This window comes from Leopardus geoffroyi, chromosome A3 (assembly GCF_018350155.1).
Source record: "Leopardus geoffroyi isolate Oge1 chromosome A3, O.geoffroyi_Oge1_pat1.0, whole genome shotgun sequence".
In the NCBI taxonomy this organism is placed as follows: Eukaryota; Metazoa; Chordata; class Mammalia; order Carnivora; family Felidae; genus Leopardus; species Leopardus geoffroyi.
In genome coordinates, this window is record NC_059336.1 from 119154214 (window position 1) to 119166946 (window position 12733).

The 12733-nt window shown below is 57.5% G+C and overlaps 1 protein-coding gene and 1 long non-coding RNA gene across 2 annotated transcripts in view; one reads left to right on the plus strand and one right to left on the minus strand.

The window, feature by feature from the left end:
- The window catches only part of LOC123581397, a 34616-nt gene extending 23208 nt beyond the window's left edge, over nucleotides 1–11408 (plus strand). Inside the window, exon 5 of the long non-coding RNA XR_006703723.1 lies at nucleotides 9583–11408. This is a non-coding gene — a long non-coding RNA (uncharacterized LOC123581397). The remainder of the gene's footprint in view (nucleotides 1–9582) is intronic.
- The window catches only part of KCNK3 (potassium two pore domain channel subfamily K member 3), a 37792-nt gene continuing 26352 nt past the window's right edge, over nucleotides 1294–12733 (minus strand). Inside the window, exon 2 of the mRNA XM_045447457.1 lies at nucleotides 1294–4504. Coding sequence (XP_045303413.1) covers nucleotides 3576–4504 — 929 coding nt within the window. The 3' untranslated portion in view covers nucleotides 1294–3575. The remainder of the gene's footprint in view (nucleotides 4505–12733) is intronic.

Genomic DNA, 12733 nt, shown 5'->3' on the forward strand with positions numbered 1-12733 from the left:
AGTGGTCACTGCTGACCTCAGAAATGACATCGTTTCTGTTGTTGCATTGAGCTTTGCTAAGAAAGACAGAGGCAGGTGGGCCATGGGCAGGAAGCCCTGGGTTTTGATGAGGTGGTCTTAGGTATGGGTGAGCCAACAGGAACTAAAGTCCAGTTCTGCCGTGGCCACCCTCAGAGCCGTGGGCCAGTGAGGGGCGTGTCCCAGGAGGCTGCCTGCAGCTGTGAGGAACAGCCAGGGGCACTGTCACGTGAAGACTGGCTGTGTCCTGCCTCCTGGGAGAGGGTGCAGGGATCACCACTTCTCTGAACTCTGAGCCCCCAATAAATGGGTCTCTCCCTGTATATTTCAAGCGACCCAAGTGGGTAGAGGTGGGGGACTTGGAGAAGATGCCCCTAGCAACCCCCTCCCCCTTTATTTCCCTGGAGCATTTCAACGTGCAGGGAGAAAACCATTAGTGGACAGAGAAATCAATCTAGTGGGTTGTGACCAGCATTTTATAACATGAGCTAGGAGAGGAAGTATTAGAATGCCTTGGCTACGGTCGGGGTTAAGTATTATCTCATGAAAGAGACATAGGTAGGCAGGGAGGAATGCAGATAGAAATGGGGTTGTGGTGGGCAAGGTTACTGTAGGTTGTACTCGGTGACGTCTGGAAGCCTCTGGCACCAGCTGGGAGCGTGCATCTGGGGCCCAGTCCCAGGATGAGTTGCCCCTCCACACCCAGAGAGAAATAATACCCTGAAGACAGGGGCTTGTGATGTGTCCCCTTCTGGTAAAGACAGTTTTGTGTCCATCAGACCACTGAGGCCAGGATCCCCACTGGGGAAGGGAATCCCCACTCTGGCAGAGAGGGAGGTGTCACCATCAGCTGGGGTGTGTCCGGCTGGACTCTGCAGGCTGTGTGAGGAGGGGGAACGGGACTCGGTGTTCCCGGTTCCGGTTCTGATCTTGGGTCTGCCACTCGCTGTTGTGTGACTCAGGACAAGCGGCCTGCCCTCTCTGGGCTTCGGTGTACTCACGTGCGAGGGGAGCACTGGACCAGGTGATTTCTCTTCTAAAGTCTTATCTTGCTCTCATAGTCATTCCAGGATGACACCGAGACAATCGGGAGACCTTGGAGGAAATTACAAAAGGGACACCAGTGTTGCCCCCAGGCTTCTTCCTAAGACCCCCGACACAAAGGGTTCAGTCAGCTTGAGGTGCATCAGCTAGGTGTGTCTGTAGACCTCGGCGGGGAAACGGCTGTTCCCTGGCACGCCAAGGGTATACGATACAGAGGCGGCTGAGCCTGAACCTGGTCTCCATGGACAGCATTTATTAGGCGCCATTCTCATTGTGAAGACAGATAGGCAGGAGGGGCTGAAGGGAGGCCGTGGCAGCTGCAGCCTTTGGGGTCCAGGGGCTGCCCGGGGTGGGGGTGTGGGCGCGGGGGCACCCACATGTATTGCATATTCTGTGGCAGTGTGCCCAGGCATAAGGCATTGGGGAAGCAGAAAGGCTGCCTGCAGTGGGGGAGGGGGTGAGGGGGGAAGCCACTCTGGCCTTCTAGTTCCCTGGGAAAGGCCCGCTGGAGGCCGAGCAGCCTGCCATGCTCTGCTCGAGACCATTTGGCCTCCTTCCTCGCCATCTCCCTGCAACTTTGGTTGTGGCTCCCTCGGGACTGACGGGACAGGACCCCTCGAGGGCAGGGTCACACGTGGGACAGAGGCAGCCAGCACTGTCCCCCAGCCCCACACATAAACACAGAGGTCACCCCTGGGTCCTGGGCCCTCTTCTTGGCACCTGGGCGGCAAGCTCCTCCACGCTGAGACAGGACTCCCACACAGGCCAGACTTCTTCTCTCTTAGGGGTTCCCAGAGGCTGGGGCGCGGCTGAGGCTGACCACCCTGTGGGACCCCCACTCCAGCATTCCTGAATACCAGGGCTGGCCTTGCTCAGCAGGGTTAGGGAGCCACCGTGGCAATGACATAGGAGGGCAGTTCTGAGTGGGGAGACGCCCCTCACCCACCTCTGATGCTGTCCTGAGACACGGTACCAGCTCCAGCTGTGGAGTCTAGGGCGTCACCTCGGTCTGCTTGCTCTGCACCTGAGTTTCTGGGTTGCAGGTGGGGTAGGTAGTGGGTACACCAGGTCCAAACTCCCTACCTGAGAGGGGCGCTCCTTGCTGCAGCCTTAATTTATCTCTAGCTACTTGGGACACAGGCACCAACACTGGCTGTGAGCCAGGGATAAGGTCCCACTTGGATATGCCCGACAGTTCTCTAGTTCATTCTGCCCGATCCCCAAACCCCTAGAGCCCTTGGCTCCTGCCCTTTTTTCCACGAGCCTCAGCCCTGCTTCCCTGTTTGTAAGCGGGAAGTCCGGACACTGAGGGGGTCCGACTCGGCCTCAGGGGTCCATTCAGAGCCCCTGCCTCCTGGCCAAGTGGGGTTGAGGCTGAGTCCCAGTGCTGGCTCACGCAGTGCCTGGGTGCACGGGGCAGGAGCTCTGCTTTCAACAGTGGGCAGGGTGGTCAGGAGGAAAGGGCACCAAAACTCAGAAGCAGCAGCCTGGGTTCTTGTTCCCCTGTGCCTTTTGCTGTCTGTGCCACCTTGGGCAAGTCACTTCACCTGTCTGGGCCTCAGTGTCCCCTGTAAAGTGAGGATGAGAACTCCTGCCTTGCTGACCTAACCGGGTACTGTGAGAATCAGATGAATGGGTAGTCAGGGCAGGGTTTCAGAGGCTGAAACTCATTCCACAGATCTAAGAGTTGGTCATTGTCAGCAGCAGCTGGGGACGGCAGGTACGAAGTTTTCTGTTTGATTCTAAGGGCAGTGTCGGAGGCTGGAGGCCAGTGAACTCTCACCTCCCCGTGGGCTGCCCTGCAGACCAGAGGGCCACAATCTTCCCCTCCCTCCTCTGTCCCTCCTGCAGCCTGCCTGTCCTTGCTTCAGTCTGCCTGCCTTCTGGGGACTAGCTTTAGGGACTGCTGGGTTTCCACTTTCTTCATAACTGCAAAGCCATGCAAAACAACACAAAAGGTAGTGGGAGGCTGGGAGACACAGCTGGGGATGAGGAAGGGGAGTGGGGCTGAGTGGGGGTGACCTGAACAAAGACACCCTGGCTTTCGGAGCCTGGGGAAGGTGGGAGACCTGGCAGGACAGAGGTATAAATAGAGATGCAAACTTACACAGAACACGAAGTTTCCTCCGGATGGAGGAGGGGGGGTGGGGGGTGGTCTGGGTACCAGCAGGGCCTCTGAGAACGGAGGGAGCTCCTTAGATTTCCAGAGGGATGGGAGGCTCCCAGCTTCTGCCTTCCCTCCCCCACCCCCCACCCCCCCCATTTCACATTTGTCGGAATTTGCAGGGCGCGGATGTCCTGAAACATCCTCAGAGCCCGGGCTCCTGCCGGCTGGTGCGAGCAGGCACAGTCGGGAGATGGGGGGCGGGGGGGGGGCGCGGCTGGAGGAGGGTGGTGAGGGGTGTGGGGAGGGTCCCATGGGGCCTCCTCACCCACCCCGGCTGCTCCTCCCGGCAGGAGCCCCTCCCTCCCCCGGCCCCGCAACCCCAGGCGCTCCAGGCCCCGCAGGGCGTTCACACGGAGCTCCTGCGCTTCATGAGGCCGCGGAAGGTGGACAGGCTGTGCAGGCCCGTGGACACCGAGCTGATGGCGGAGCGCTGCGCCCCGCTGCACAGGCAGCGGTGCGAGGGCGTGTCGCTGTAGCGGCCGCCCCCTCCCGGCGACGAGTGGCTCTGCTCGACGCACGTGTCGGACGTGGAGAGGTCCCGCGGGATGATCATGGGGATGGAGTACTGCAGCTTCTCGCGGCTCTTGTACCAGAGGCACGAGCACATGGACTGGAAGTGCAGCACCTCGGCGTAGACGTTGCGGAAGCCGCCGCCGCCCGCCGCCGCCGTGGACGAGGCGGTGTCCGTGGTGTGCGCGCTGCCGCCCGCGCCCCCGCCACCCCCGCCGCCGCCGCCGCCGCCCCCGCCCGCCTGCCCGTTGCGCGTGAGCAGCGCGCGGTGCTCGGCGTCGCGCTTCTCGTCCTCGGCGTTCATGGTCATGAAGCGCAGCACCACGAGGTTGAGGAAGGCGCCGATGACCGTGAGGCCCGTGAGGATGTACACGAAGCTGAAGGCCACGTACTGCGGCTGCGTCTGCAGCGCCTGGTCCTTCTGCAGCGCCACGTAGTCGCCGAAGCCGATGGTGGTGAGCGTGATGAAGCAGTAGTAGTAAGCCTGGAAGAAGGTCCAGTGCTCGTAGTAGGAGAAGGCGGCGGCGCCGATGCACAGCGTGCTGATGCACGAGAAGAAGCCGATGAGCACCATGTTGGCCATGGACACGTCGGCGCGCCGCATGCCCAGCCCCCTCTTGGCGCGGTGCAGTAGGTACTTCACGAAGGTGTTGATGCGCTCGCCCAGGCTCTGGAACATGACGAGCGTGAGCGGGATGCCCAGCAGCGCGTAGAACATGCAGAACACCTTGCCGCCGTCCGTGCTGGGTGCCGCGTGGCCGTAGCCTGGGGGAAAGCCGGGGAAGAGGAGAGAAGGCACGAGCTGTGGGGCTGGACTTCCGGAAACGCTGACCCCTTTCCCCGAGATCTCTGCCCTCCACCTCCCCAACCTTGCCGATTCGGGCCTCTCCTTTCAACCGGAGAGAAGACAGCGCACGATTATGGGCACATCCTTGACCCCGGCACGCCATGCTAGTTCCTTGCTGATGCCCCTGGTTGACACCATAGGGTAGGGAGGAAGGAGGAAACAGGGAGGATTCAGCGCCTTTTCTGAGGTCACACTGTTTGGAAGTAGAGCAACCTTGCGTTTGAACCAGAGTCTGTTTTGACTTCAAAGACCTAACCGTTTTCTAAACCTGAAGAAGGAGCTGATTCATAGTGCTGTGGGAACTTCGTCCAGAGGCAGCAGGGATAGTGTGAAGGGTACTCGTAGGTCATTTGGGAGACCTGGTTTCTAGTTCAGTGTCTGTCGGCTTTGGACCTGTTCCTTGTCCTCTCTGGGCCTCAGTTTCCTTGCCTGTAAGGGGTGGAGCTTGGCTAGCCTGTGATTCAGTGTGGAGGGAGGGACACTGAGGCATGGTGGCTCCTTGATAACTTCCTTGCTGCCAGCCGAAGCTTAGGAGGGGTAGTTGGCAACTGGGGCCATCCAGTGTCCCTGAGGCAGCTGGCCTACCAGTGTCAGGGAGAAAGGGGACGGTGCCTGTCTGCCAGCTGGATGCGTGGTGCTCCAGGGTCTCCATTAGCCCCCAGTCTGGTGCCCCGGGGTCATCCTCTGTGCCCAAAGTAGGGTCTGTCCTCATGGGGGGGGGGTGGCATTGCCCTTGTTGAAGCAGGGCCCCTGCCTGTCCTTCCGTTGTTACTATCACCAGCCAGACAACCCCAACCCCCATCTCCTCCACACAATGCCCGGCCCTCACAGAGCCAGGCGCCGGGAGCCGGGCAGCGGCAAAGCTTCCCTCTGAGCCAACCATCAAGTGGCCTTAAGTCAGGAGTTGTGCCTGGAGACCTGGAGGGGAAAGGACCCTGGATGGGAACTCAGAAGCCCTAGGCACAAGTTCTGGCCCTGTCACTTGTGGCTGTGTGACCTTAGGCAAATTACACCCCCTCTCTGAGCTGGTTTTCCTCATTTGTAAAATGAGGTCTGCCGGTCCTGGCCCTGCTTGTTTTCACTGGGCTGTTAAGATATTTATTACTTTTATCAATAGGATTATTATAATAAAATATTGCTGGCTGGCAGGATTTCCAGTTCCTCCTTTCTAAGCCTTATCAAAACGTAACCCGATGCTGCTTCCTAACCGACTGAGCCATCCAGGTGCCCCAACCCAGTGCTTGCTTCTTCCGTGCAGCTGTCCTGGATTCCTCACCGGAAGTGACCTTCTGTGTTTTGCGTGACACCGAGAATGTTCAGCTTTGAACTCCAGGGCCACTATTACCACCACCCCTGCCCTATCCCCCAGCGCCCCATACGTACAGCTAAACACTGGCTTGGGGTGGCAGGGTGGGCCCTGGCTGGACCTTGTCATGTTTCTCTCAAGCTTCCCCCTCCACATTGCCTGCCATGCCCAGGAAGTATGCTCAGAATATGTGCATGGCCAGGTAGGATACCATGTGCTTTGGTGTCTGATATGAATTCAGATCTTCATACTCTTCCAAGGACTGCCTTTTTTTTTAAACCTCTGTGAGCCTTGGTTTCCACATGTGTAAAATGGGGCTGATAAGTAGAACCTGCCTCCCAGGGCTTTTCGGGAGAAATAAATGAGATAATGTGTATAATGCACTTAACCTAGAGTCTGGTACGTATCAAATGTTCAATAATGGCTCGCTATGATTACTAATGAGCGAGGTGCCAGATTTCCCTCACATTTCCAGGCCGGGGGCGGGGGGGGGGGGCAGCTCAGTTCCAGTAAAGCTGGCATCTCTATTAGCCCAAGGCCATTTGAATCTTAAAGCTCAGGGAGATCTGGGGACAGCCGCTTGGAGTGTGTGAGGCTGTGGGCTGCCCTTAGAATGGGCTCCCCTTCCTCCCCTTCCCCCCTCCCCCCCACCCCAACCAGGACACCTAGCTGGTTGACTGTGTCACTCTGTGCCAGGGGCCTGGATAGCTGAGCTGTTGAGCTGCCATGCCCGGCCTGTCTGCGTCCCAGCAGGGTGAGAACAGATTGTGCCCGCCAGCTCGGCCACGGCAGCCAGACCACAACTCACCTCGACAGCTGGGCAGGCCCTGAGCCAGAACTGCTTCTTATCCTGTCCTTCCCTGTCCCCCAGGCCAGCGCCACACTGGGCGTGGGGGAGGGCATGGCACCACGGGTGGGGCTGGACAGGGGTTAGGTAGCGTGGGCCCGGCCCCAGCCTGACGGCACGCTGGCTGTGTGACCTTGGGCACAGGCATTCCCCTCTCTGGACCTCTTTTGCCCTTGTCTGCACTCTAGGGGTTTGAGCTACAGCTATTAATACCCAGCCTGGTTGCCCGACGCACCATGTAAGCTAGACACCTAAGTACTTCAGAACCTGTGGGGTTCGTGAAGGAGCAGGGGGGACGGGACCTCACAGGGAAAAGGCCGCCTGAGAGCGTGGTTCCGGGGTGGGGGGCCACCTGTGCGGGCTTAGCGAGAAGGACCCCCTCTCACTGCCACTGCCACCTCTCCCTGTGCTCGCTCAGAGGCTCTGACTTCAGGAAAACCCAGTGTCTACCGTAGCTGCGAACAAAGTCCCCTAGCTGCAGAGAGGCCCTCCCTGGTCTCAGTACAGCCCACGTGCCAGCAGACATGTGGCCGGCCACCTTCTTCCCCTGGGCCTGTCCGCACAGGGCATCCGCCCTGCCCCTGCCGACTCAGATCTATCTTGAGTGTGCTCGTGCTTCCCCAGCTCCCGGCCGGAAGTGACAACTCCATTCCCTGCCTTCCCCCTGTTGGTGCTATGCGGTGGCACAGCCAGGCTTACCCGAAGGCTCTTCTCCAGCCAGAGCCTCATGCCCCACTCGACCCACTGTCCTGTCCAGGGTGTCCCCAGCCTGGATGTACCTCACCCTTGGGGTCAGACACCCCCCCCGGGGCTCGTCATCCCTCCCTGCCACAGGCTGAGGCTTGAGGTCTTATCCTCCAGACACATTTTGAACCTTAATCCTGAAAAACTTCCACAAGGCCATTCTTCTGACGATCTCTGTTTTATAGCTGAAAAGGGCTGGAGAGGCCTTGTGAGTTGGCCAAGGCCTCTAGGACTTTCTGACTCATCGCTCATTCCGATGCCTCAGAGCCGATTCATCACCCAGGAAGGGTGACCGGGATGGGAAACTGAGGCCCCGAGAGGGGAGCGTTCCACTAGGGGGTGCATCCTCGGGCACTGCTCCGAGACAGGCGTGGCCCAGTGGCAACAGGAGTGTGACGCCGGGGGAGCCAGATGCTTCTCCAAGTACCTGGCCCAGGGTCAGCACGGCCCCGTCCCTTCATCTGTTTCCCTGTCATTGGGTGAAAGGGCAAGGGAGCTGTGAGGACCTGCTGACGTGGGTGCCCAGCTGGAAGCGGTGCCAGCTGGGGTGGAGCCACTCCCGGGGGGCCCTGGAACTTCTGGGAAGTAATTGGGAGTTTGGCAAGGCCTGTCTGCCTGCCAGCAGGCCCGCTGCCTGCCTGGTCCTTGCCCACATCAGGCGTGGGTTTTGAGAGAGGGGGCAAAAGATAATCCCAGTCTCCTCCCTGCTGTCCAGCTCTGTGACTCACTGGGCGAGGGGCTCCGTCTGTCCTCGTGTGTCACTGACACACACAGAAGCTGCGCCCCGTGCCTGATCCCCTGAGGACCCTCCCTCGCAGGACCTGGCGGGCTAACCAGCCAGAACTCATCCCCTGATCATGAGACTCTAGCTGCTGCCTGTCAGAGCACTGACCGGGGCTGTCACTGCCCTCTCCTCTCCCAGCCACCTCTTCCTGAATCCACTAGACTTCTGGGTTCTCAGAGCCAGAAAATCCCTCAGGGATCATATGATCCAGTCCTTATGATGTAGAGATGAGGAAATAGAGGCCCAGAGAAGGAGAGTGATCTGTTCCAGGGCACACAGCCAGCGAATGGCAGAGCCAGGACTATAACCCAGGATACTCGGTTCCCAACGCAGTGCTCTGTCCTCTGCCCTCTGGCTCAGTGTGACCAAGGTTGACTTGTTCATTCAACAAGGGCCCAGCAGCCCCTGCTTGGGAGCAACTAGGCTAAGAGATGGCCCTGAAACTTGGCTGGAGGCATAGAATCCACCTGAGGAAGCCAGGTGGCTGGACATAATAAAATTAACTATGTGGTTAGACATAAATATTAATTTTGGCTGTCTGGGGCAGCAGGAAAAATGAGAGGTGGGACAGGAAGCCCTAGGCCTCAGTTTCTTTGTTTTCCTCCTGGTATCACCAAGGACCTCAGAAACTGGCCAAAGCTGTCTCCCAGGGAGATGCAGGGGGTTAGGGCCTCTCCCTATAGCCTATTTCCTTCCAGTTAAAGCACAGATAGCCAGTCTGAATCCTTCGTGGTGGCCTTGGCCAGATCGGGCTCAGCTGCTGTTCCCCACTGATACCGTGCGCCCGTCAGTCTGAGTGCTTGACCTCCTGCCCCTGGCCTAGCTGGCTACAAAGCCAGAACTCTGGCCACAGCCTTGGATGGAGGAAAAAAGCATGGGGCTAAGGAGGTGGGAGATCCAGGGGTCTGACCTGGCCCTGGCCAGAACTAGTTTTGTGTCTCGAGTTAGTCCTTTCCCCTCCCTGGTCCTCGACTTTCCTCCTTTGTGACATGCAGGATAGGGCAAGATAAAAGGTGTCCGTCAACTCCCCCCCCCCCTTTTATTATTTTTTGTATTAACCCACCCATTTGTAGATTCTAAATTTTGAAAGCCTTTATTTATGAAGCGCCACGTGTCAATCAGTCTCCTACAGAGACCGGGCACTGAATAGATCATTGTGAAAGGAATAATTAATTCTTTCCCCACCAAAATTAATTAAGAACCCACCTGCCAATCAGAACTTCTGAATTAGCAGGGGCTAACTGATTCTAGAGACTGAATTAACTTATTGTTATGCTTTTGAAATACTAAAAACAGATATTTCTACTCTCTGCAGGGGATCTCGGCAGCTTAGTGGCATAGATGACGGCAGAGTGCCTGGAGCCAGACATATTTCAACTTGGGCCAAGTAACGGAAACTTCTAAGTGCCTCAGTCTTCGCATCTGTAAGATGGGAATAATGATTATACTTACCTCATAGAGTTGCTGTAGGGACTTTGAGGCCTTGGCAGGCTTTGGATGCTTAGGACATTGGGATCGATGAATATTAATTATGAGTATGAATATTTTGGGAAACATCAAGATTAGATGGTCTTTAAAGTTCCTTTTAGCACCAGCAGCCTATGATTAGTGTTTCCCAAAAGTTAATTTCCTGGAACACCAGTTCCATGGACTGTTCATAACTGTTGGATGAGGAGAGGGTTGCTTGGTTCAATTGGACTGGAGGAATGCTGAATTTCACAGGGTTTGTTGTCACTGGATTTAAGTGTAGGCTTTATCAGAGCCGTACATGTGCAAGGTCGGTCAAAGTTGGGGGAATGGGCTAAGTTTTTCCACTTATTTGGCCTTCGAGGGCTTTCCTCACCGTGCGTGTTGCTGGAAGTTTGGAAAATGCTCCGCTATAGCGTTTAGAACTTTAAGGTCTTCCTTCTAGGTCTCTGACTTTGAGATTCTCGGATGTCCGGTCCCTTCTGTAGATGAGAAACACACAGCCCTTGGCAATGCCTGGCTGCATCCCGTTTCCTGGTTCCCCGTAGCCCTAGTTATCTAATGTAAATAAGGGCACCAGTGAGGCTAATGTTTGCCCTGAGGGAAGATGGATCTGACCTGTGGCCTCAGGCGCCCAAAGGCGGCGAACTCTGGGCTAAGCTGGGCTGGTGCAGAGCTGGACATGGGGAGGGGGCCTGACCTTGGAGCTGCTGCCTGGGCCTGGTGGGGGCAGCCAGAGGGAAGTGGGGGCTCGAGGGAGACACCGGCAGCCAGCGGACAAGCTGCAGGACACGGGTGCCCCCCGAGGGAGGCCGGGCTCTCCTGCGGGGTCCGCAGGGGGGCAGTCAGGCCTGAACCCGTGGGTCCCCTCAGAAAGGCCCACTGAACACCCTGCCTCCCCAGGGGCCTGAGGCGCAGACAGGGAGCTGCCCCCTTGGTCTAGAGATGCTGTGGAGCCAGGAAGTGGGATAGGAGGCTCCGCAGGAGTCTAATTGGTGTGTTAAAGGAGATGAGGCGGAAGGAAGCTGGCAGGAGTGCCCAGGCTCTGGGGAGGAGGGAGGAGGCTGCCTGGTGGAGACAGGGAAGAGAATGCCCGCCTTCTCCTCTAGCCTTAGGGTCCAGCTCAGACAACGCCTTTTCCAGAACTTTCCTGGATCCCTCACTGGAGCTGGAGGTTCCGCTCCCCTTGCCTGGCTGCAGTGCTCACCTTTCTGCCCTCAGCTCTGCAGGGCTCTGAGCTCCCAGGGGGCCAGCAAGTCCCCTCAGTGTCCGGTGCAAGGCCTGGTAGGAGCCGCTGCTCAGAAAATGCTGTTCAGGGGCGTCTGGGTGGCTCGGTCAGTTAAGCGTCCGACTTCTGATTTCAGCTCAGGTCATGATCTCAGGGTTTCATGGGTTTGGCCCCTTATTCGGCTCTGAGCGGGCAGCGCAGAGCCTGCTTGGGATTCTCTCTCTCCCTCTCTCTGCTCCTTCCCCACTCATGCTGTCTCTCTCAAGATAAATAAATAAAACTTAAAAAAAAAAAAGAAAAGAAAATGCTGTTCAACCCAGGAAGCTGCTAAGTCTGGGGTGCGGATGAGAGGAACCTCCCCTCAAGGGGGAGGGGAGGTGGCCTTGGCAGGAAGGCCTTTAGTGACTCATACCTCCTGTCCTTCCAGTGGCCCCGGGCCCCTGCAAAATGAGGTCAGCTTCAGGGGCCCAGGAGGAATCCCCCCTACCCTGGGCCTGGCCAGGCCCTGACTGAGGCCTGGGAAACCACCAGGGCCTCATGGACCTGGGTTGGGGGGAGGGACCAGTGTGCAGAGCTGGGTCTGGAGTTTGTCCCCTCCAGGCTAGAGCTCTCAGGAAGGACAGCTCTGAAGCACAGCACCCTCCCTCCCTCCATCCTGCCCCTTTCCAAGGCCTCTTTCCCATCTCCCCAGCCCCTCTTTCGGCTCTTCTCCCTATTCTGCACTGGCAGCTGCTCTTTTTACTCCTGCTTTCCCACCAGACTTTCCACCTGTAGGACCACTGCTCTCTCCTCTCTCTCTCTTTTAGCTGTACCCCATCCACAGGTGCCCCATTGCTGTGATTCAGGGTCCTCTGGTATAGGACAGCCCCCGCCACTCCCAGCCCCCACCCTCCCCAGGCCCACGTGGGATTAGGGGGAGCTGGGGAGGGGGAGGGTGCTGGTGTCATGGAAAATCCCTGCGGCAGCCAAGGTCAGTGTTTGCAGACACAGCCTGGCCTGGAGCCAGGCCTGCCTACCCGGCCAGCTCCCTCCGGCCTATCCCAGAGGCTGGCTTTGCACAGGGGCCCTCAGAGGCACCCCAGGGCTGCTCTGGGTCCCTGGGGCTGCAGCGGCAATCAGTCCGGGAGGGTGAGAGACTATGTAGTTCAACACACTCATTTTATAGATGAGTAGACTGAGGCCCAGAGAGGGACGGAGACTGGCCCTAAGACATAGTGAGTCCCTCACAGAGCGAGGACTGGAATCGAGGGCCCCCTGTCCCAGTCGGTCCTTGCTGCAGAGGGGAACATCCCAAACTCTGTTCTGGTAGGCCAAGGAATAGGGAAGGCTGTTGTAAAACTCCATTAAATCAGGATCTAGCTTGAGGTTGGGCTAGACTTGAGGTTGGTGATGGGGCCAGAGTAAGTAGACTCTGATGATGAAACCATGGCCCTTGACCTCAAAACACATTCTGTCTGAAGTGAATCAGATGACACATCTCAGTGGAAGCACTTCAATGTACCTTACAAAGAAGAGGCTATTATTACACACATTATTAAAATGCGTGGCAACGGTGGGAATTATCTTAGGAAGAACTTAAGACAGAGGCCGAGGGAAGGCTAGAGGTGGAGAACTTTAGTTAGCGTATCAGGAGGGGCTTCATGGAGGAGGTGGTCTTTGCCCTGAGCTCTGAAGGATGGACGGGAAATGCAGGGTTCTGACTGAGGGGAGCTGCTGAAGCAAAGACACAATGCAAAGAGACACAGGGCACATTGGAGGCAGAGAAAATATA